At 41.5% G+C, this 25575-nt stretch overlaps 1 protein-coding gene and 1 long non-coding RNA gene across 2 annotated transcripts in view; one reads left to right on the forward strand and one right to left on the reverse strand.

The window, feature by feature from the left end:
* The window catches only part of LOC140739181 (uncharacterized), a 42832-nt gene extending 39952 nt beyond the window's left edge, over nucleotides 1-2880 (forward strand). The window contains exon 3 of the long non-coding RNA XR_012101574.1: nucleotides 1819-2880. This is a non-coding gene — a long non-coding RNA (uncharacterized lncRNA). The remainder of the gene's footprint in view (nucleotides 1-1818) is intronic.
* Nucleotides 1-25575, reverse strand: part of LOC140739178 (septin-8-B-like) — an 84565-nt gene that overhangs the window by 18535 nt on the left and 40455 nt on the right. Inside the window, exons 2-4 of the mRNA XM_073067216.1 lie at nucleotides 5156-5270; nucleotides 2801-2996; nucleotides 1396-1582 (exon numbers count right to left, since the gene is read on the reverse strand). Of these exons, the coding sequence (XP_072923317.1) occupies nucleotides 1396-1582; nucleotides 2801-2996; nucleotides 5156-5270 (498 nt within the window). The remainder of the gene's footprint in view (nucleotides 1-1395; nucleotides 1583-2800; nucleotides 2997-5155; nucleotides 5271-25575) is intronic.

Genomic DNA, 25575 nt, shown 5'->3' on the forward strand with positions numbered 1-25575 from the left:
CTTCTACTTGGCAAGGCTTCATTTTGTCCCCTTTTAGCTCTCCGAAGTCTCTTCTTTAGCTCCTTCCTGGCCACATCATAATTCTCAACAGCCGTGCTTGATTTTTGCTTTCTAAACCTTGGGTATGTTTGCTTCTTCCTCTTAACTGAGTGTTCCATCTCTCTTGTCAGTCATAGTTCCTTTACCCTACCATCCTTTTCCCTGCCTCAGTGGGATAAACCTATCCAGAACTCATTGCACGTGCTCCTTAAAAAACCTCCACATTATTGTTGTGCATTTCCCTGAGAACATTTGTTCTCAATTTACATTCCCAAGTTCCTGTCCAATACCATCATAATTAGCTCTTCCTCAATTAAATACTTTCCCACGTTATCTGCTTCTATCCACGACACCCTCCCTTTTCTGCAACCGTGATATTATCAGCAATGCCAATCCACTACCTCTTTTCCACCGCTCTCCATTCTTTCTGAAACATCTAAACTAAGGAACATCAAGCAACCAACCCTGCCCTTAAAACAGCCAAGCCTCTGTAATGCACACAATATCAGAACTCCATGTATTGACCAATGCTCTAAGTTCATCACCCTTTATCTTAATACTTATTGCATTAAAGTAAACACACTTCAACCCATCCATCTGACTACATTTATGCTCTATCCACTTCCGAACATTGAATCTACCTTTATTCCAAATACTCCATCATTTGACCCAACCCAATGACTCCCTTACCCTGCCAACCTAGATTAACCTGCCCCAACAGCTGTAGCAAATCTGCCCACAAGGATACTGGTCCCTCTCAAATTCAGGTGTCATCCATCCCCTATTGTACAGGTCATACCTTCCCCAGAAGAGATCCCAATGCTCCACAAAGCTGAAATTCCACCCTCTGCACCAACTGTTCAGCCACACATTCACCTGTGTGTGATTAGAACTGGGACAGGGAGGGCAAGGGTCATTGTATGAAGAGCAATAGATGAGAAACAGAGCACCACTATAAATGATGAAATGTCATTGATGTGCAAGGAGATGTAACCTACTACATTGGGTGCTGAGTAGATGAACAAAATAAGCAATAAACATAACACAGACATAATATCCATTAGGTGATCCTGCAAGCTACCTGTAAAATGTTCATGTATCCATGACAAGTAAAATTTGGCATCTATTTAAAAAACTACTTCACTTCAACAAGAACCCATCACCAAGGAAAATTTGATTTGATATAACACTTGGTAAATGGAAAATCCCAGAAATACTCAGGAAGCCAGGCAGCATCCATGGAATAAACTTTCTAGGCAAATAAACTTCCATTACAATTTGAGGCTAGCTCTATTTTTCTCTATAGGTAATTTTATTCTTTTATATTTGCAGGATTTTACATTAGATTGTTGATACCTTGCTATCCAGTTTTTTCATTGTGACTAAATCCAATGATTTAAGGCAATGACCAGTAGGAGCAATGAAGTAGAGGCAGACATGAATTCTTGAATCGTGAAAATTGTGCAGTGAACGCCTGATCTTCAGCTCTTCCTGTAGGTAATTCTCAAACTGTGCATCAATGTAGTCAACAATTGGATTATAGCTGAAGAAACAAAGCAAAATTACCTCTTACAATGCCCGTAAGTTACATCTGCTTAGAAACAAGAAATAAACTTACACAAATTGCTATGTTTGCTTATGAAAGATTGAATTTGTGCTATTCAAGAGTAAGTGATCTATTTTGCAACACCTGAAAAATTTTCAAAGAATTAAAAGTTATAGAAATTAGCATTTCAGTACAATATAAATAAATGTTACTTTTATTACTTTGCAATACAGGTATTTGCATTCTTCCACAAGATTGAAGATTACGCTGACACAAGAAGAAATTTATTAGCTTGTAAATGAAATTTAAGAAACTTCTATTTTAAAATAATCTTCATTCCTAATGAATGAGTATTGCTTCAATATTCATAATAACAAACTCTGTTTCAACTTTCAAAATACTATTTCTGGGAAATACATATTCTTCATAAAGCAAATTTTTAACAAGGCAATACCAAATTTATTTTGTGCACTGTTTGGCCACACAGGGCAAATTCTTTTATTGTTAACTGCTATCACCAAGGGTTGTAATCAGAGGAAGCTCAATATATTCAGCATTCAAGGTTTAGGATTCTAAATACTCACAATCTTAGCCACAAAACAATGAACTCGTAGCAGTTTGTGCCACGAAGGGTGAACATACGATTTAACCTGTGGTCAAATTGTTTATTAACATCCATGGTCAAGGCTGACATGAGCTATGATCAAGATGATCAATATTAACAAGAACATCTTCCACAGGAACACCTTTTGAAGGGAATAGGTAAAGATGATGAGAGCTTATTTTTGGAAGGCAGATGTTATGCAGAAGACAACAAGGAGATTCATTAGCTGAAAGTGCCACTGTCTCCATCAATTAACAGTTAATCAAACACTACAAGTATGCTTCAAGATAAAAAACAATCCTTACCCCTAAATCACATGGATGAATTGATATATTTTCAACATCCACTTGGTCAGTTAACTATGAAATCAAAGTATAAACTATTTCAATAAAAGAATTGGGACAAAGGGAGAAAAAAATGGTTGATAAGATCAGCAGTGTATGAATCGCCACTGTCAAAAAATCTGGGAGCAAATTACTTGCCAACCAACCTAGTTAGATATCAGTGAGTGTATTGGAAGGCAAGTTCCAAAAAGCCAAGTAGAAATTGCAATTTGATATGATAAATGAAGGATTCCAGGTGAATTGTTCATGCTTATTTCAAGAACTTACCTTTCCTCTTTATTAACTTGGTCACCAAATCCCACTGTACTAACGACAGTTAATTTCAGATCCACATTGGTCTCCTTCAAACAGTAGCTTTGTGGTTTTAAACGAACTCCTGGTTCATAGTGGGTGGCCTCATCACTTTCAAACATGGTGTTGAACAACGTGTTCATTAATGTCGATTTACCTATACCTGTTTCCCCTAGGGTACAAAGAAAGATCAGTCAGACATTTGAAATTAACAGAACAGAATTGCTGGGTGGCAGCACAATGTATGCAGAAAGCAGGGGGATTACAACTAATCTTATACTGGGGAGTGGAAGTCCTTTATCATAATACCAGCTTTGACTACAAGAGAGAATCTTTTATACCTGGACATTCACTCCCAACTGTTGACGATTCAGATATAGAGTGACAGGGACATGGCAAACAAAAGCCACGTCTCACCATACTGTGATAGAGCACATTGAAATATTTAGCATTGAACAACCAAAGCCTACTTTGTTGTCAACATTTTATATCAAGTTACTGTATGATTAATGAAATACTTTTTAATTCTTTAAAATTGGTTGCTTATTCTTGTAGATGAAGGGCATTTGTTTTTGCTGGGTTAAATGAATGTAATTGAATTGCCTAAATTTCTTGAAGGGTGTAACCTTGGTCAGAAATTTGACTTTTCATTTTCAAACTACTAACATCAGATAAAATAAGAGCAGGGAGGGGGATGAACAATTAACTGGGGTCCCTTGTGTAAACTATTAACCACTAGTTAGTGCACAAAAGTGAAAAAATGCAGGAAGTTGTGATAGTTGACCAAGGAACACATTTACAAAAATTCTTCAAACACTTGCTGAGCTGCACCCAAGCTTCATTTGTTAATAATCAAGTGATCACATAAAATGTAGAATGACAATGTGCTATTAAATTCTTTACACCATAAGACATAGGGGCAGTATTAGGCCATTCAGCCCAGTCTGCTCTGCTGTTCCATCATGGCGGATCCCTGATCCCACATTGCCTTTCCCCTATATCCTTTGATGCCCCGACCAATCAAGAAATGATCAGCTCCCACCTTAACTATATGCACGAACTTGGCCTCCACCACAGTCCGTGGCAGAGCATTCCACAGATATACTACTCTCTGGCTAAAAAAAAATCCTCCTTACCTCTGTTCTAAAGGGTCGCCCCTCGATTCTGAGGCTGTGCCCTCTGGTTCTGAGTACCCCCACCATAGGAAACTTCCTCTCCACATCCACCCCATCTAGTCCTTTTAACATTTGGTAGGTTTCAATGAGGTTCCACCCCTCCCCCCACCCCCCGCATTCTTCTAAATTCCAGTGAGTACAGGTCCAACGCTGCCAAACTCTCATTTGTTAACTCCTTCATTTCCGGAATCATCCTCGTGAACCTCCTCTGGACTCTCTCCAATGATAACACATCCTTTCTGAGATATGGGGCCCAAAACTGTTGACAATGCTCCAAGTGTGGCCTGCCTAGTTGTCATATAAAGGCTCAGTATTATCTCTTGGCTTTCATATTCTATTCCCCTTGAAATAAATGCCAACATTGCATTTGTCTTCTTTAACACGGACTCAATCTGTAAATTAACCTTCTGGGAGTCTTGCACGAGGACTCCTAAGCCCCTCTGCACACCTGACGTCTGAACTTTCTCCCCACTTGGATAATAGTTTGCATTATAGTTCCTTTTATCAAATGAATTATCATACATTTCCCAACACTGTATTCCATTAGTAGTATTTTTACACTAATTGGGTATTTTTATTTGAACTTTCATTAGGGGGTCATTAGAGCATAATAGTTTGGTAACATTAGCATAGGGGCTGGTGTAACGTTTTACAGTGCCAGCGACTGGGGTTCAATTCCTGCTGCTGTCTGTAAGGAGTTTGTACATTCTCCCCATGATCTTTGGGTGGCCTGGATGCCTCCCACATTCCAAAGATGTAAGAGTTAGTAAATTGTGGGCATGCTATGTTGGTGCTAGAAAGACGGCAACACTTGTGGGCTACACCCAGCACAACCTCGGACTGTGTTGGTCGTTGACATGTTTTTCTGTATGTTTCAATGTACTTGTGAAGAATAAAGCTAATCTAATCTATAATCTGAGTAACAGGGACTCCAGCTATTATTTTTGCTACATTCGGCCAAATCTGCTCTTGTGGCATTGCTGGCATTAATTAACTCAGGCCAAACCAGGATAAAGTCACAACGTTAAGCTATTAAATCAACAGATGTGTCAAAAATACATTTTTAATTGAATTATTTCAAATTAATGAAACACAATGGATTTGAGCGGTCACTAGGTACATAGGACTGTCGCACACAAGCTTTGAAGGTACCTACCCACACAAAGAATGTTGAAACAGAAGCCTTGTGATACAGATTTGCTGACTAACTGATCGGGAAGACTGTCAAAACCGACATGACCATCAAGGCTAAGGTTCCGCTTCTCTTCAGCCTGGTTTAAAAGCAAACAACATGATATTGAGCATAAAATAAAACAAATACCCATTTTTATATGCAGCCTGAGAAACTTCATCTACCGCAAGAGGTGACTTGAGTGTTATCCTGGATATTAATCTTTAACTGTTTCATTAAATATTAATAATAAATATGGATATTTTTAGTTTAAAAAAGAACAACATGTAATTCAACACAAGCTTGTTTTGGTAAAGCATCTGCAATACTTTTTTTACATTTACGTGCTATAGCAAAGTCCATGCAGTCACTTATAACCATATATAACAATCACAGCACGGAAACAGGCCATTCCGGCCCTCCTAGTCCGTGCCGAACTCTTAATCTCACCTAGTCCCACCTACCCGCACTCAGCCCATAACCCTCCACTCCTTTCCTATCCATATACCTATCCAATTTTACCTTAAATGACACAACTGAACTGGCCTCTACTACTTCTACAGGAAGCTCATTCCACACAGCTATCACTCTCTGAGTAAAGAAATACCCCCTCGTGTTTCCCTTAAACTTTTGCCCCCTAACTCTCAAATCATGTCCTCTCGTTTGAATCTCCCCTACTCTCAATGGAAACAGCCTATTCACGTCAACTCTATCTATCCCTCTCAACATTTTAAATACCTCGATCAAATCCCCCCTCAACCTTCTACGCTCCAATGAATAGAGACCTAACTTGTTCAACCTTTCTCTGTAACTTAAGTGCTGAAACCCTGGTAACATCCTAGTAAATCGTCTCTGCACTCTCTCTAATTTATTGATATCTTTCCTATAATTCGGTGACCAGAACTGTACACAATATTCCAAATTTGGCCTTACCAATGCCTTGTACAATTTTAACATTACATCCCAACTTCTGTACTCAATGCTCTGATTTATAAAGGCCAGCGTTCCAAAAGCCTTCTTCACCACCCTATCTACATGAGACTCCACCTTCAGGGAACTATGCACTGTTATTCCTAGATCTCTCTGTTCCACTGCATTCCTCAATGCCCTACCATTTACCCTGTATGTTCTATTTGGATTATTCCTGCCAAAATGTAGAACCTCACACTTCTCAGCATTAAACTCCATCTGCCAACGTTCAGCCCATTCTTCTAACCGGCATAAATCTCCCTGCAAGCTTTGAAAACCCACCTCATTATCCACAACACCTCCTACCTTAGTATCATCAGCATACTTACTAATCCAATTTACCACCCCATCATCCAGATCATTTATGTATATTACAAACAACATTGGGCCCAAAACAGATCCCTGAGGCACCCCGCTAGTCACCGGCCTCCATCCCGATAAACAATTATCCACCACTACTCTCTGGCATCTCCCATCTAGCCACTGTTGAATCCATTTTATTACTCCAGCATTAATACCTAATGACTGAACCTTCTTAACTAACCTTCCATGTGGAACTTTGTCAAAGGCCTTGCTGAAGTCCATATAGACTACATCCACTGCCTTACCCTCGTCAACATTCCTCGTAACTACTTCAAAAAATTCAATAAGGTTTGTCAAACATGACCTTCCACGCACAAATCCATGCTGGCTACTCCTAATCAGATCCTGTCTATCCAGATAATTATAAATACTATCTCTAAGAATACTTTCCATTAATTTACCCACCACTGATGTCAAACTGACAGGTCTATAATTGCCAGGCTTACTTCTAGAACCCTTTTTAAACAATGGAACCACATGAGCAATACGCCAATCCTCCGGCACAATCCCTGTTTCTAATGACATCTGAAAGATCTCCGTCAGAGCTCCTGCTATCTCTACACAAACTTCCCTCAAGGTCCTGGGGAATATCCGGTCAGGACCCGGAGATTTATCCACTTTTAAATTTCTTAAAAGCGCCAGTACTTCCACCTCTTTAATTGTCATAGGTTCCATAACTTCCTTACTTGTTTCCCACACCTTACACCATTCAATATCCTTCTCCTTAGTGAATACCGAAGAGAAGAAATCGTTCAAAATCTCTCCCATCTCCCTCGGCTCCACACATAGCTGACCACCCTGATTCTCTAAGGGACCAATTTTATCCCTCACTATCCTCTTGCTTTTAATATAACTGTAGAAGCCTTTCGGATTTACTTCCACCTTATTTGCCAAACCAAACTCGTAACTTCTTTTAGCTTTTCTAATCTCTTTCTTAAGTTTCCTTTTACATTCTTTATATTCCTCGAGCAATTCCTTTATTCCATGCTGCCTATATCTATTGTAGACATCCCTCTTTTTTCGAACCAAGTTTCTAATATCCCTTGAAAACCATGGCGCTTTCAAACCTTTAACCTTTCCTTTCAACCGAACAGGAACATAAAGATTCTGTACCCTCATAATTTCACCCTTAAATGACCTCCATTTCTCTATTACATCCTTCCCATAAAACAACTTGACCCATTCCACTCTCTCTAAATCCCTGCGCATCTCCTCAAAGTTAGCCTTTCTCCAATCAAAAATCTCAACTCTAGGTCCAGTCCTGTCCTTCTCCATAATTATAGTTTATGTTCTGGTTATGAGAACAGACTAATTGTAACCTCACTTTTAATTTGGGCTGCTGTTCATAAAATGAACTATCGGGAAATACACATATCCTTGCAAAAACATGGCTTTAACTGTACTGAAATTTTACAATATTAAGCCATTTGTCAATACTTCAAGCAAAAAAACTAATATTCAAAACTGGCCAATGTCATGACTAATTTAAAAAAAAGATTTGCCAAGATCATTTGAAATAACTCAATAGGAGCATTAGTTTTAATTTTCATTTTCAGTGAAAACTATAGCAGGCAGCAAACTGGTGTTATTATATTAAAGCAAATGTAGATATGTTGACTGAAAGAGGTTTATAATGGCTTCTGCTAACTCTTCATGCATGCTGGTATTTTTAGATGCAACAAACATAATTGTGGTTCTTCCCTGTCAAATCAGACAGTTCAATATGTAAAATGTAGAGTCAAAGCTGTCAGTTTTCCTTGATAGCAGGCTGACTACATATGCCTGTGCCAGCAGGAAACATCCAACAGGGAAGGAGAAATAAACAATCGTTAGCTATGTGTCTGCATCCACGACAACAATCTGGTTAGGCCCGAGCGAGTGCAGTGAGCAGTAGCGTGAAGAGATAATTTCTTCTGGTTCCTTTGACAAATACCTGGAACCAAGCTAGTTGTAGAATTATTAAAGACAGCAAGATTGCTCAAGTCTGCAGAACAGATGCATTCTACAAAGACAGTCCACAATAGTACGGAATAAGAAGTGATCTGTGTGCCCAAGGATTGATTTTTGTTTACAACAGTCGTTATGCAGTTTGTTTGTAATTCTGCAAATGAATCGTAAAGAATTGATCTGGTTAATATAAAGTAAATTGAATCTTTAGTTTGCAGTATGCATCTCCGTGCATAGAGGAAGACTGAAAAAATAGCTCACGAACTGAAGTATAACCAAGTATTGTCTGGGTCTGTGCTTAACTAGATAATCGTTATGTAAGTTCACATCTGATGACACAAGAGAGTCAAGTCATTTACGGAAATAATGGCTGAAATAGTTTATTACAAACGATTGCTCAGATCATTCCTTTGGCCCGGATGACCACTCGTTTGGTAAAAAGCTGAAGTGCAATTATTAAGGATGTCCAGCCTTAGACAAGGTGGTAACAATATAGACTCTGACGTCTACTGTAACTCTTGGTTCAGCTAGAGAAAGACAGTCCTCGGCCTGGCCAAACTTAAGAAATCTTGTTTGGGTGGATGCTGCGCGATGTGTCCCTGTGTAATTTGACTATATGGTTAGTAAAGAAACAAATAAAGGGTCCATTCTCATGAAACAGTCTAATGCGCAATGGTTCACGGTTCAGTCCACTGGTTTCCCGTCGACCTCCTGAGTGTTTCTGACCCTCGCTCCTAGTCCACTCCGTCCAGCGGTCTATCAACTCTCTCCATTCGTGTCTTCTCTCCTCATCTCTCCCCACCAAAAGACTGCAAAATCCCTGCTCCCAGACCCACAACACCCCTCTCATTGGATAGCCCCTCATTCCAAAGCCCCATTATCTCTAGTCATAACCCAAACATTGCTGCTACAGAGAAGCCATTACATTAGCAGTGCAACTTTACAGTGCGTTACACTACATTACAGGAATCAATTCACTTTGTTTGGAAAGAGGTGGTAGTAAACTGGAAATTGAGAGCTTGTGCCAGGTAAGAACATAAAAGTGGCTAGTATTAAATTTAAAGTAGCAAGAATCCAGCAGAAAATTGGGAGACTGAATTCCAAACAATGGAAATACTAAAGCTAACCATGTTTAAAGCTGAATATTGTTTTCTTAGCACAGAACCAGCAGTTTTAATAGAACATTGTGCACAGCTTAAACAATGGACACTTCAATCCAAGTAACTGAATCGTCTCTTTTCTCCTGCGTAGCCTGGTACCACAGAACACAATAAATGAAAATCAAAGTTCTGCACATGTTGGAAATCTGAAATAAAAACAAAATGTTGCGAAATAAGACAGACAGAGTCTGTGCACAGAAACCCACAGTTAATGCTTCAGTTCAATTATCTCTCTTTTCAACTAGGAATACCATTTGAAAATAAAGGGAGGTCTGTGATAGGTTGGAGGCCAGGAGATAGAATGTTACAAAATGTGTGGTTCCTGTTAAGACAGGGCAGAGAAGTCTTATTAATCTGCTGAAAAGCTGGAGGAGGAGGAGCAGATGACCAAGGACAAAGGAGAGAAAAAGAGCAAAAGCAAAACGGTGGTGGAGTTGGGTTTATGAAACATGTTTGCAAGAAATCTAGGGATGTTGGCTCATCCAACACAACAGGGCTGGTTAAGTGAGGTTGTCGAATTCAACATTCAGTCCCAAGGTTAGTCACCATACGTTATACTCTTCGGTACACACTGGACTTCATTGGAAGACTGTGAGAGGCCAAGGTCAGAGAAGTTAAAACGCAAGAAGACTCCAGTTCTATCACTGATTGCAAATGGGTTCCAAAGACCCTCACACAAAATATTCAGCCCATCTGCCCGAAAGAAAACTGGAGGCCCTCTGTCTTTTGGCCTAGATGAGCATATCACCACCAGCAGAGACTTTATCAACAAGTGTGACGAGGACTCTGTACCACAAACGATAATCAGGGTGTTCCCAAACTGAAACTATGGATTAAGACCATAAAGCCACAAGATAGATATAGGAGAAGAATTCAGCCATTTGGCCTATCAAGCCTACTCCATCATTTTCATCATGGCTGATCCATTTCCCTCTCAGCCCCAATCTCCTGCCTTCTCCTGTATCCCTTAATGCACTAACTAATCAAGAATGTACTAACCTCTGCCTTAAATACACCCAATGATTTGGCCCCCACAGTTGCCTGTGGCAACAAATTCCATAGATTCACCACGCTCTGGCTAAAAAAATTCCCCCTTATCTCCATTTCTAAATGGACGTCCAAGGCTGTGTCCAAGAGACATGCACCCTATTGAAAACAAAAGAAAATCTGCAGATGCTGGAAATCCAAGCAACACACACAAAATGCTGGAGGACTCAGCAGGCCAGGCAGTATCTATGGGGAAAGAAGTACAGTCGATGTTTTGGACCGAGATCCTGCCGAAGGGCCTTGGCCTGAAACGTTGACTGGACTTTTTTTCCCCCATAGATACTGCCTGGCCTGCTGAGTTCCTCCAGTATTTTGCATGCGCCACTCCCCATTGAAGCCTGGAGCTGGGATGTTCTTATCCGGTGACCCTGACCTTTTTCCGTGAAACTATCACGCATGCCAAGAGACAATAGCGACCCAAAACTAACTGTCAGTTGGGGGAGGGCAGACATGCTATAAATGAGCTTCAAAACAAAGTCAGGCAGCATCACCGAAAACAGCGCATCCCTTCCTAATGAGCTTAGCATATTCTATGCATGCTGTGAACAGAAGGGGTTGGAACATTAATCACCCACGACAGTTTCCGATCCACCTGAACCCACAGTCACCAATGTGAACAAGACCAGTCTACGGGAGAGTGAACCTGTGGAAGGCATCCAGCCCAGAGAGTGATCCCAGCCAAGGCCTTAGATCCTGCACGGATCAGCTAGCAAGGGTGATTTCCGACTTCTTTTAACCTCTCCAGGTTTCAACCTGAGGTTCCTGTCAGCTTTGAGACCACTACCCCCAGCTATCTAAGAAAAATAAGGTAACATGCCTTAATGACTACCACTCAGGGGCTCTGACATCAATCAGAATTGAAGTGCTTTGACACACTGCTCAATTAACTGCCAATTCACTTACTGCCAAAACGGCTCTACATCTTCCTAACTCTACATTCAAATCTGAAGCATCTGGACAGCAAAGGTACGTACCGTAGGTCAGACCACACTTTCGATACTCTAATTCCCAGCAAACTTATTTCCAAGCTCGCGGACCGGGCACTCAACATTTCCTTCTGCGACTGGATCTTCGACTCTCTGACCGGCAGGCCACAATCAGTAAGGATAGCAGCAACAAGGATTATCCTGAACACAATGCTCTGCCCTCAGTCCCCTACTCTACTCGCTGCTGCATGGGCAGATTTTGCTCAAACACCATTTACAAGGTCGCAGATGATTCCACTGTACTTAGCCATATCTCAAATAAAGACGAGTCAGAATGCAGGAAGGAGATAGACGTGGTGTCACGACAACGACCTTTCCAACAAGGTCAGCAAAATAAACGGTCACCGACTTCAGGAAAGGATAGTGCTATACATGCTCCTGTTTAATGGCGATGTTGAGAGGGTTGACAGCTTCAAGATCATAGGGCTAAGCACCGATAAGCCTATACTATGACAGCACAACTAAGGAAGCTCAACAGAGCCTGTACATCCTCTGGAGCCTAAAGAAATTTGGCATATCCCCTTTGATCCTTACCAATTTTTGTCGATATGCCACACAAAGCAACCCTTGTGGATGCATCATGGCTACCGGATGGTGTAGCAACTGCATAGAGTCGATGACACAGCTCAGCACGTCAGAGAAACCAGCCACCCCTCCGTGGATCCTGGCTACACTTTTCGTGCTCCAGTAGCACAGCCAATATAACCAAGAGCCTGCCGACCCTCAGCATTCCCCCATCTCCTTTCTCCCATTGGGCATAAAATACAAAAGCCTGAAAGCACATACCATCAGATGATCAAGGACAGTCTCTATTCTGATGTTATAAGACTATTAAACAGTTCCCTAGTACGGTAAAATGAACTTGACCTCTCAAACTACCTTGACATGGCTTAGTACCTTATTGCCTACCCTGCACTAAATTTCCTCTGTAAGCGTAACACTTTATTCTGAACTCTGTTATTGTTTCACCTTGTACTACCACAATGCACTGTTATAATCAATCAATCAATCTGTATGAATGGTATGCAAAACATTTTTTTTCCACTGTACCTCAGCACATGCAATACAAATAAACCATTTTATCAAATAAAAAGCAGTCCTTTGTTGTTAAACCGTCGATCCCTAGTTCTGGATTCCCCAGAAGAGGAGATAGCATCTCCATACCTAGTCTGTCAAGTCTGCTCGGGGCCCTGAATGCTTCAATCAAGTTCCCTCTCGTTTGTTGAATCTCTAACCAACATGCCTGATCTGTACAAAATCTCCTCATAAAAGAAGCTGCTTGTAATAATGTAATACATTTTAACTGAACACATTAAAATATTTCCTTAAATAAAGGAGACCAATATTTTGCACAGTCCTCCAGATAAGGTTTAATTTGCACAAAATACAGTCAGTGTAACCTCAACACACACAAAATGCTGGTGGAACACAGCAGGTCAGGCAGCATCTATAGGGAGAAGTGCTGTCGACGTTCCGGGCCGAGACCCTTCGTCAGGCCTGCTGTGTTCCACCAGCATTTTATGTGTGTTGTTGTTTGAATTTCCAGCATCTGCAGATTTCCTCGTGTTTGCAAAGTGTAACCTCACTGTTTTTATATTCAATTCGCCCTGCAAAATGCAACAGCATTCTGTTGGCTTTCCAAAATTTAAGGGGAACAAGAGGGAAAACTTCTTCACCTAGAGGGTCGTGAGTGTGTGGAATGAGCTGCCAGCACAAGTGGTGCATGTGAGCTTGATTTCAGCATTTAAGAGAAGTTTGGCTAGGTAGCAGGGCTATGGTCCTGGTGCAGATTGATGGGGGTTGGCAGTTTAAATGGTTAGGCTTGGACTAGATGGGCCAAAGGGCCTGTTTCTGTGCTGTACTTCTCTACTTGCTGTGCCTGTGTACCAGCATTTTGTAAGCCATGTGCTAGGACACTATTTTGTGTTTCCTCAAAATTTAGGTAAAAAGCTTTTTATTGCCATTTTCCTGACAAAATGAACTATTTCACACATTTTGACTCCATGTATAATTAGTCAGACTTTTTCCCACTCACTTCAATTATCTGTATTTCACTGTGACCAACACCCCACCTCCCTCATGCCCTCTTCAGCAGTTGCATCCATACTTATATTCTCTGAAGTTGAAGAATGAGAACTCTCACATTGAGGCTTACAAAGTCCTTCCAGGTTCAAGAAGCAGAACAGAGAGAGGACATTTCCCTTGACTGAGGAAACAAGAACCAATGTCCAAATAAGGAATGGGCCACTTAGAATTGAGAAGAGATTTATTCATGTATTGATGGTACTCCCACACCATCATTAACCTCATCAAGTCTGGAGATCTCCACCGCCACCAAACTCATAGTTCAATTACCCTACCCAAAGTCCACAAACCTGACTGTCCAGGTAGGCCCACTGTCTTTGCCTGCCCTTCCACCACTGAAAGCATGTCTGCAAACTGTTCTACCTTGCCTTGGCTTAGTCCCTTCTCGCCTACATCGGAGACACTTCACAAGCTCTCAATCTCCTCAACGACTTTCAATTCCCTGGCCCTGACCCTTCTCTTCACCATGGATGTCCAGTCCCTCTACTTTTCTACCTTCCCAATTAAAAATGCTTTAAAGCTCTCCACTTCTTTCTCAACTAAAGACCCAACCAGTTCCCCTCCTCCATCTGGCAGAACAGGTCCTCACTCTCAACAATTTCTCCTCCATTTCTTTCTACATCCTCCAAACTCAAGGTGTAGCCATAGGCATCCGCATGGGTCCCAGCTATGCCTGCCTTTTCTTTGACAACATGGAGCCAGTCCACGTTTCAAGCTCTGGTAATGCTCTCCAACGCTTTCTGCACTATGTTGATGGCTGCATTGGTGCTGTTTCATGCACCCATGCTGAGCTTGTTAATTTTACTAACTTTGCTTCAACTTTCCACCCGCCCTTAAATTCACTCAGTCTATTTTTGACAACTCTCCCCATTCTTGACCTTTCTGAAAAAAATCTCTGGAGACAAACCATTTAAAGACATCTTTTATAAACCTATCTGGACTATACCTGTTTCCACCCTATCTCCTGCAAAAACACTATTCCCTTTTCTTAGTTCATTTATCTCCACTGCATTTTTACCCAGAATGATATTTTCCTTTCCAGGACATCGGAGATCTTCTCCCTCTTCAAAGAACAGGGTTTCCCTTCTTCCACCATAGATGCTACCCTCACCCACATCTCCTCCAATTCCCGGACATCTTTGCTTACCCCATCTTCCCACCACCTTAGCAAGGGTAGAATTCCTCTTGTCCTCACTTATCACCCCCAAGAGCCTCTGCATCCAACAGATCATTCTCCACAGGTTCCACCATCTTCAACAGGATCCTAACACCAAACACACCTTTAGCTCCACCCTTCTCTGAGGGATCACTCCTTCCATGATTCCTTGGTCCATCTGTCTCTCACCACTAATCTCCCTCCTCACACGTATCCCCGCAAGCGATAGAAATGATGCACCTGCTCATTCACTACCTCCCTCACCTCCTGTCAGGGCCACAAACAGTCCTTCCAGGTGAGGCAACACTTCACTTGTAAATCTGTCGGGGTCCTCTACTGTATCCAGTGCTTCTGATGAGTCCTCTTCTACATTGGTGAAATAGAGGAATTTCTCAGTGGCTAATCACTTTAATTCTTATCCCCATTCCTGTTCCGCTATGTCGGTCCCTGGGCTCCTCTTCTGCCACGATGAGACCACTCTCAGCGTGGAGGAACAACACCTCATATTAAGTCTAGGTAGCTTCCTACACAATGGCATGAATGTTTATTTCTTCTTCCAGTATTTTTTTCTTTTCCCCTCCCCCTTCCTTTTTCTTCTATTCCCCACTCTGGCCCCTCACCTCTTCTCATCAGCTGCCTATCACCTCCCCCTGGTGCCCCTCCTTTCCCTTCTCCCATGGCCCACTCTCCTCTCCTATCAGAATCCCCCTTCTCCAGCCCGTTACCTTTCTCACTCACCTGGTTTCACCTATCACCTTCTAAACTTGTCCTCGTTCCCCTCCCCCCACCTTTTTATTATGCCATTTTACCCCCTTCCTCTCTAGTCTTGATGAAGGGTTTTAGCCTGCAACTTCTTGAACGTTTATTCCTTCTCATGAATGCTGCCTGGCCTGCTGAGTTCCTCCAGCATTTTTGTGTGTGTTGCTCTGGATGTCCAGCATCTGTAGAATCTCGTCTCCAAGTAAAAGGCGGCCGAGCTTTGGAATCCTCAGAAGGGCTATGGAGTCTATGAGTTCATTAACAACAGTGACAGCTATCTGGATATTTTGGGGAAAATCAAAGGTACCGAGATGGTGCAGAAATATTGCATTGAGATAGATTATCTGACATAATCCTAATTAATTAGGAAGCAGTTGTGAAAGACTTGTGCTCCCACCTCCTGCATTAGCCCTAAGCATCATCAGCAACATTAGCTACCATTCTTATTTGATGTCTTCACCCAACTCATTAATTCAAATCGTAAAAAGTTTTGACACCAGCATCAATCAATCTTGCACATTATTCATTACATTTTGTCTACAAGAGAAGACCTATTATTGCCTGCACAGTTTCCTGCTTGTAAGCCAATCTTTTATCTCATGCCAATTGGTTACTTCCTTCAACATTAAAGTTTATTTTCCACAATAACCCCTGATGAGGGATTTCACCAATTATCCTCTTAAAATTAGGAGGAACAAATTCGCCAGGTTTTCGTTTCATTAGTAGTACATGGTGTAGACGTGGAGTGAAAACCATCCAGTAGAGAAAGACGGCCTCCAGCTCACCATTTCAAGGATAGACATCAATGCCTAGTGATACTAATCCAACCTGCCAGCACCCAAGCATTTGGCCGATAAACCTTTTAACCCACACTGTTCCAAGTGATAGCACCTTCCAACATCAACCACTCTTTGGGTGAAAAATATTTTATTTAAATCTCCTCGAAGTCTCATATCCCTTACCTTAAGTTTGAAGTTCATAGCTCAAAGTAAATTTATTATCAAAGCACGTATATGTCACCACATACTACCTGGGATTCATTTTCTTACAGGCATTTACAGGAAAATAAATAGATTAGAATTTATGAAAAGAACAACCAATCTGCAAAAGACAAATTGTCCAAATAATAAATAATGGTGAGTTGTAGAGCCTTGCCAGCAAGTCTATAGGTTGTGGAATCAGTTCAGCATTGATGTGAGTGAAGATATCTATGCTGGTTCAGCAGCCCGATGGTTGAAGGGTATTAACTTTTCCTGTTATTAAACTTGTTGCCTCTGTTTATATACACCTCAGGGGAAGAGTTTCTCGCTATCTATGCTCCTCATAATTATGTAAACCTCCATCAGTCACCTACGGCACCCCCCCTCAGTTTTCTCTGCCTCAAGGAAAGCAAATTCAGTCTATCCAATCTCTCCTCATTGATGAAAGACACCAGAACAGATAACATTCTGGTGAAAATCCACATGCTTTCTCCAAATCATATTGCTTTGACATTTACATGGAAATCGTACTATTTCTCAGCACTTCTATAATCCTACCAGTCACTATGTATTTCCATGCCTGATTTGTCCACCCAAATGTACCACCTCACATTTTTGAGGATTAAATTTCTTCTGTCATTGCTCTACCCACCTTACCAAAAGATCAATACTAACTCTATGGCCAAAAACTACATTCCCCACTATCATGAATCAGCAGTCTTCTATACTGACTCCAATAAATTGGTTAAACGTAATTGCCATTTCACAAAAGCATGCACACTTTGCTTAATGACTGTATTCTGATTTATTTTTTAAAAGCCTTTCCATAATGTCTCATATTTTCTTCATGACAATAATTAAAGCTTCCCATTTTCTCTCTCCTTCACTTTTTGAAGAAGCCAGGGCAGAGAGGGAGGCCAGAACTGGGACTGAACTGAAAGGCAAGGGAGGTCCGAGGACAGTTTAACCTCTTGCAAGATACCAATGACAATTTCCCAGCATAAGGCAGTAGGAGTTCTAATTTTCACTGCTGGACTCCTTGGGCTTCCAAATTCAGCATCTGATATTCTGGCCAGAAAGGGGTTCAAGTTGCTTAACATGTCACACTAAATATGCTCAATGCACACAGAAGCCCCACCAAGAAACCTGCTTTTGTAATTGATTCAACACTGCAGGACCATTTGTTCAAAGCAGACTACATTTTTAATATTATGTGGAAATACCAATATCATTACAGACGAATATTTTCTCAGTTATTTGTGCTTAAATCATTCCAAAATTGCTTTTGAAACATTTATCTTGCTGAACAAAATCCCTTTTTAAATACTTCAAAACAATAATGGGAGGCTTCATTAGAAGTTTTAATCAAAATATCAATTGATTTTGCCTGAAAACAAGCTTCATTTGATCAGCGACAGCCCTACGGAAATATTGCTTTGCAAATAATACAAATTTCTAACCACAAGATCCACGGTAATGTATGCAGACAGCATTACATCAGTTTTCAAATGAGCACTGACCAAGGCTCAACTGAGAAAAATGGTGTCTATATCCAATTTTGTCTACCACATGCAAATTCCTCTCCCAGTCACCCATCACCCAAACTTCTAAGCTATCACTAATGACAGATTAAAAAATTGAATTTTAAACAAGAGTGTGTGTTTGCAACAGTTCAACAAGCGTTCATTTTCAATAATCATTAAATGTCTGTTACACCACTTGTGTTTAGGGCAGCAATATTTTTTTTCAAGAATGAAGAGTAACAATACCGAAGTTTTCACTGACATAAGTTTTGTTTTAAAAGTAAGATCTACTGTTAAGATTGGACAATCTAATTTTTTGGACTTTTCATTCAAAGAGTGGTTATTATTCTACATTTATAAAATGCTCCTTAATTCAAAATGGCATGTAGAAAAGTAGCTAGTCTGTGAACTCTTGTAGAGATGATAAAATAATGAATACAGCACAAGTTACTCTCACAGAATATCTGTTGTTTAAAAAAAGACATTGCATCACCATCAGGCCACAACGTCTGTGCCTATGTGTCAAATCCTGTTTTCAATTTCCTCCAGCTGAGCTCAATTGACTAAATTGGTATCTTTATTTTAGCCACTTAATGATGTTTAACTTACCCTAATAGTTTACATGCAATTGATTGGCACCTGAACTCTGAGGATAAAGTTCCTATTGTTCATGCCACCATTTTAGAGGTGCACAACCATTTTGTAATCAAAATGGAGACACAAAAGTTTGCAGATGCTGGAATGTGGATCAATACATACAGTGCCTTGAAGAAGTATTCAGCCCCCACAACTATTTTCACATTTTACTGACTCATTTTCTAAATTTAAATTATACTGAAGTTGGACTTTTTGAGCTAATCTACTAAATATTGTGCATAATGTCAAATCAAAAAAAATTCCAAAACCTGTTCACAATTTACCAAATTTGTGAGGCTGAAAATGTGTTCATCCCCTTTGTAATTAGTCAATTCACTTTTATTGTCATTTCGACCATAACTGCTGGTACAGTACACAGTAAAAACGAGATGTTTTTCAGGACCATGGTGTTACATGACACAGTACAAAAACTAGACTGAACTACATAAAAAAAACAGAGAAAGCTACACTAGACTACAGACCTACACTGGACTGCATAAAGTACACAAAAACAGTGCAGGCATTACAATAAATAATAAACAGGACGTAGGTCAAGGTGTCAGTCCAGGCTTCGGGTATTGAGGAGTCTGATAGCTTGGGGGAAGAAAGTGTTACATAGTCTGGTTGTGAGAGCCCGAATGCTTCGAAGCATTTTCCCAGACAGCAGGAGGGAGAAGAGATTGTATGAGGGGTGCATGGGGTCCTTCATAATGCTGTTTCCTTTGTGGATGCAGCATGTAGTGTAAATGTCCGTGATGGCGGGAAGAGAGACTCAGATGATCTCAGCTGACCTCACTATCCGCTGCAGTGTCTTGGGATCCGAGATGGTGCAATTTCCGAACCAGGCAGTGATGCAGCTGCTCAGGGTACTCTCAATACAAGCCCTGTAGAATGTGAGGAGGATGAGGGGGTGGGAGATGGATTTCCCTCAGCCTTCGCAAAAAGCAGAGATGCTGCTGGGCTTTCTTTGCTATAGAGTTGGTATTGAGGGATGAGGTGAGATTCTCCGCCAGGTGAACACCAAGAAATTTGGTGCTTATAACAATCTCTACCGAGGAGCCGTCGATGTTCAGCAGGGAGTGGTCGCTCCGTGCCCTCCTGAAGTCAACAACCATCTCTTTTGTTTTGTTCACATTCAGAGACAGGTTGTTGGCTCTGCACCAGTCCGCTAGCCGCCGCACCTCCTCTCTGTAAGCTGTCTCGTCGTTCTTGCTGATGAGACCCACCATGGTCATGTCATCGGCAAACTTGATAATGTGGTTCGAGCTGTGTGTTGCAGCACAGTCGTGGGTCAGCAGAGTGAACAGCAGTGGACTGAGCACGCAGCCCTGGGGAGCCTCCCATGCTCAGTGTGATGGTGTTGGAGATGCTGCTCCTGATCCGGACTGACTGAGGTCTTCCAGTCAGGAAGTCTAGGATCCAGTTGCAGAGGGAGGTGTTCAGGCCCAGTAGGCTCAGTTTTCCAATCAGTTTTTGAGGGATGATTGTGTTGAATGCTGAACTGAAGTCTATGAACAGCATCCGAACGTACGTGTCTTTTTTATCCAGGTGGGTTAGGGACAGGTGGAGGGTGGTGGCAATGGCATCTTCTGTTGAGCAGTTTGGACGGTACGCAAACTGCAGGGGGTCCAGTGAGGGGGGCAGCAGGGTCTTGATGTGCCTCATGACGAGTCTCTCGAAACACTTCATTATGATGGATGCAAGTGCAACAGGACGGTAGTCATTTAGGCAGGACACTGAAGACTTCTTCGGCACGGGGATGATGGTGGCGGCCTTGAAGCATGTTGGAACGGTGGTGCTGCTCAGGGAGGTGTTGAAGATGTCAGTGAGAATATCTGCTAGCTGGTCTGCACATCCTCTGAGCACTCTACCAGGAATGTTGTCTGGTCCAGCAGCCTTCCGTGGGTTGACCCTACACAGGGTTCTTCTCAAATCAGCCACGGTGAGACACAGCACCTGGTCATTTCCAGCAGGGGTGGACTTCCTCACCGTCACGTCATTTTCCGCCTCAAACCGGATGTAGAAGTTATTCAGCGCATCTGGGAGGGAGGCATCACCTGCACAGTCAGGTGATGTTGTCTTGTAATTGGTGATGTCCTGGATGCCGTTCCACATGCGCCGCTTGTCGCCGCTGTCCTGGAAGTTAACTTTCCTCAGAGGCAATATTGTATATTACCCTACCAACTCGCCCAATTTGTTGATGTAGAAAATTGAAGGATCACCCATTTTCAATGAACTTATAAGAATAAATACCCCTCTCTCTGTAAGGTCCAACAGTATGGTAGATGAAGGAAAAGAGAGCATTCAAGACAAGTCAGGGAAACGATAATAGAGAAGCACAAATCTGGAGAAAGGTACAAGATCCTCTCAAAGGCACTGAACATACCTCAGAGCTCAGTGCACATCTCTAAACTTAGTCGCCAGAGAAGAATGGCACTCGTAAGAGAGGCTACTGTGATACCCACTGTCACTCTGACTCAGCTGCAGAATCCAGTGGCTGCAACTAGAGATGGGAGTTCATAGCTCCACAATCTCCAAGGCCTTGCACAAGAAGGGTTTCTGGAAGAGCGGCAAGGAAGAAGAGCTAGTTAAAAAAACAAATCTTTGCCCGTAAAGACTTTGCAAAGCATCACTTGGAAGATACTGTAAAGACTTGGAAGAAGGTCTTGTGGTCAGCTGAGAATAAAGTGGAATTTCTTGGCCTCAACACACTAAGTGTTACACGTGGTGTAAATCTATTATTGTGCATCACCAATGTAATACCATCCCTACTGTAAGGTATGGTGGAGGTAGCATCATGCTCTGGGGATCTCGGAGTGGAAATCTGGTCAACATTGATGGGAAGATGATGAATATTGCTAATTACCTTTTGCAGCTATTACAGCCAGTAGTCTTTTTGGATATGTCTTTATAAGCTCTGAGAGATCCTGGGTAAAAACCTGAAAACTGGAGAGGAAGTTAGTCTTCTAGAAGGACACACTGCCAAAGCAACCATGGTGTGGCTATAAATGAAGAAAATTTATCTCCTTGGGTGACCCAGTCAGAGTCGTGACCTTAAGCTGATCAGTCTCAAGATTGCTGACCACCTCCACTCCCCAACTAACATGGCATGGCTCGAGCAATTTTGCAAGGATGAATGGGCAGACATTGCTCCATCACATTGTGCAAAGCTAATAGAGACTTATCCAAAATGATTACTGGCTAACAGCTGTGAGATGTAATTCAAGTATGTACTGAGCAAGGGGGGGGGGGGGGGAATGAATGCTTTTGAATGGCAGATATTTCAGTTTTTGAATTTTTAGCTTTTAATGCTTTACAATTTCCCTGTTTTTTTTGGGCTCCACTGTGGAAAAAAGGAACACTTGATTCACAAATAAAAATTCTCAGTTTAATTAATCAAAATCCCTAGTTGTAGTATTCATGTCAACAAAGGGTTACAGGCCGAATACACTGTAAAATGCTAGCGAGGAGCTCAGCAGGTCAAGCAGTATCAATGGAGGGGAGTGGACAGTTAATGTTTCAAGCTGAGGCGCTTCATCTGGGATGGATCTGGCAGCAGCTCCCCAGTCCAGATGATGGGCTTCAACTGTCTGTATCCCTCCACAGATGCTGCCTGACCCGCTAAGTTCCTGCTGCATCTGTTATGCCGCTTATAATTTTTGTTAGCAGGACTTTTTATCGTATGTATATTCACCGGAAAGCCACAGTTACTTTCCATCACACATTTTCACTGATATCAGAATGCATGCTATCAAAAAAAGCAGAGGCACCCTGTTTCCACTTCACTTCTACACACAATTCAGTGGAATCTGAGAACCAAAGATCCAAACTCGTGCATTGAAAACTTTACTGATACTTAGTATAATGCTTTTGTCTTGCAAATCTACTAACTACTAGAATTTAATATAGTTTCCTCAAAGCTTCAGTTAAACAAATAAAAACACATAATCACATGGGCGTAAATGGCAGTGCAGGCTCGCTGGGCCGGAAGGACCTGTTACTGTACTGTACCTCCAGCAGCATTTCTTTTGTAAATGTACAGAAAGTATTAACAATCGCTGGCATGCAGGTCAAACAGAAGTTCAGACAAACAAAAACTGTAACTGAATTGCTTTATCTACATGCAATAACAAAAATTCTTCCTTCGGTAATGTTTTACAGAATCCTTCATGGAAAACAACTGCAATAACTGTATAGGTCACTAAGTGTAATGAAAAACTGATAGTGAAACTAGAAAGAAAAGTCTTGAGAAACTTGACCGTTGGCTTTCTCTGACACTGATCCACAGACACTTTCGTGTCAAAGTGGTAACAGATCTCTACAAACTGATCTAAATTAATTACAAATATCAAACTCAAAATAATTGACTGTATAACTAATCACCTCCTTCCAGTCAGTATTTAGTAGATTCATTCACCTTTGGCCTCGAGTCTGTGTGGATAGGTCTCTATCAGCTTTGCATATCTGGACACTGCCATTTTTCTCCATTCTTCTTTACAAAACTGCTCAAGCTTTGTCAAATTTCAGGGGGATTGCGAGTGCACAGCCCTTTTCAAGTCCAGCCACAAATCCTCAATTGGTTGAGGTCTGGACTGTGATTTGGCCATTCAGGACATTAACTTCGTTGTTTTTAAGATATTCCTGTGTATCTTTGGCTTTATGTTTGGGGTCATTGTCTTGCAGGAAAACAAATCTTCTCCCAAGTCGCAGTTCTCTTGCAGACTGCATCAGGTTTTCCTCCAGGATTTCCCTTTATTTTGCTGCATTAATTTTACCCGCTACCTTCACACACCTTCCAGGGCCTGCTGCAGTGAAGCATCCCCACAGCATGATGCAGCACCACCGTGCTTCACAGTAGGGATGGTGTGTTTTTGATGATGAGCAGTGTTTGGCTTATGCCAAATATAGCATTTAGATGGCCAAAAAGCTCAATTTTGGTTTAATCATACTATAAAATCAGAGTTTCCCACATCCCTTCTGGTGAGCTAGCGGAAATTTCATTTGAGTTTTTTTCTCCAAACAAAGGCTTTCTCTTTGTCACTCGACCATAAAGCTGTGACTGGTGAAGCACCCGGGCAACAGTTCTATGCATAGTCTCTCCCATCTCAGCCACTGCAGCATGTGACTCCTCCAGAGTTGTCATAGGTCTCTTGGTGGCCTCCCCCCAATAGTCTCCTTTTTGCACAGTTACTCAGTTTTTGAGGATGGCCTGCTGTAGGCAGATTTACAGCTCTGCCATATTCTTTCCATTTCTTGCTGATTGACTTAACTGTACTTCAATGAATATTCAGTTACTTGGAAACTTTCTCGTGTCCATTTCCTGAGTTGGGCTTTTCAATAACCTTCTTGCAGAGTTGCTTGGAGTGTTCTTTTGTCTTCATGGTGTAGTGTTGTGAAGATACTGACTCATCAGCAGTTGGACCTTCCAGATGGAGTGTATTTTTATTACAATCAATTGAAACACCTTGACTGCACACAGGTCTCATGATTTCTAAAACCAATTGGCTGCACCAGTGATGATTTGGTGTATCATATGAAAGGGAAGGGGTGAATACTTACACAATCAATTATTTTATGTTTTATATTTGTAGTTAATTTAGGTCACTTTGTAGAGATCTGTTTTCACTTTGACATGAAAGAGTGTACATATATATAAATAATTTAGTTTTTTAAATTCTGTATTACAGTGTACTGCTGCCACAAATCATATTTCACAATGTATGCCAATGATATTAAAACATTCTGATTCTGATAGAGGAAACAGCTCTCCACATCCATTCTACATTGAGGCTTTCCGTTGGTCGAGATCGACCACACCAGCTCTCTATGTGATACGCAAGCCAGGGCAGTACAATATGGAGAAGAAGCGATTGATCATGTAGCAGGCTCCTCTTTTCCACATAGCTGATGAATCCAAAGGAATAGCAGAGACCGATACAGTTTGACACCAGCAGCATCACAGGGGTTGCCAGTTAGTATTAAATCAACGTAGTACTGCCTTAGGGACTCTGCCTCTAGATTTTCAACAGGGTTTATTCCCCAAGCCTTTTGTGTGAGTGGATAGAGCCACAAGGCATCAGAGGTTTGAGCTCAGAGTTTTCCTTCTCCTAGATGAGTTGCCAGCCACAGGAGACAAGCCCCATCTCCCCGAAGAAACTGGTTTTAAGACCCCAGTAAACCACCTTTGTCCCTACTCCTGTCAGTAGAAGCAGATCCATCAGGCTAAGCCACTGGTGAAGGGCAGGAGCTGGACTTGGTTGTCGAGGCTATTTCAGACACCTGCCATTGTGAGGATTTTATAGGTCATGGGAGGTTATCCCCACTACCTCCCACGACCATGACAACATTAGAGCAACCAATCTCAAAAACAAATTCCCTCTCTTGGGATTCAACACCAACCTGTTTCTCCCCCCAATCTACCTGCATATTCCTCATGACTATGAAAACATTGCCCTTTTTACATGCCTTTTCTATCTCCCATTGTAATTTGTACCACACATCCTGACTACTGTTTGGAGGATTGTACACAACTCCCATCAGAGTTTTTGCCCTTGCAGTTTTTAAACTCTACCCACAAGGATTCAACACCTTTAGATTCTATGTCACCTCTTTCTAAGGATTTGATTTCAATTTTTAACTAACAGCACCACACCACCTCCTACTTGCCTGTCCTTTCTATACAATGTGTATCCTTGGATGTTAAGTTCACAACAATGACCTTTTATCAGCCACAGCATCATTTCTGCCAATCTCTAACTGTGGTAGATCATTTACCTTATTCGGTATACTGCATG

Source organism: Hemitrygon akajei, chromosome 15 (assembly GCF_048418815.1).
Source record: "Hemitrygon akajei chromosome 15, sHemAka1.3, whole genome shotgun sequence".
NCBI lineage: Eukaryota > Metazoa > Chordata > Chondrichthyes > Myliobatiformes > Dasyatidae > Hemitrygon > Hemitrygon akajei.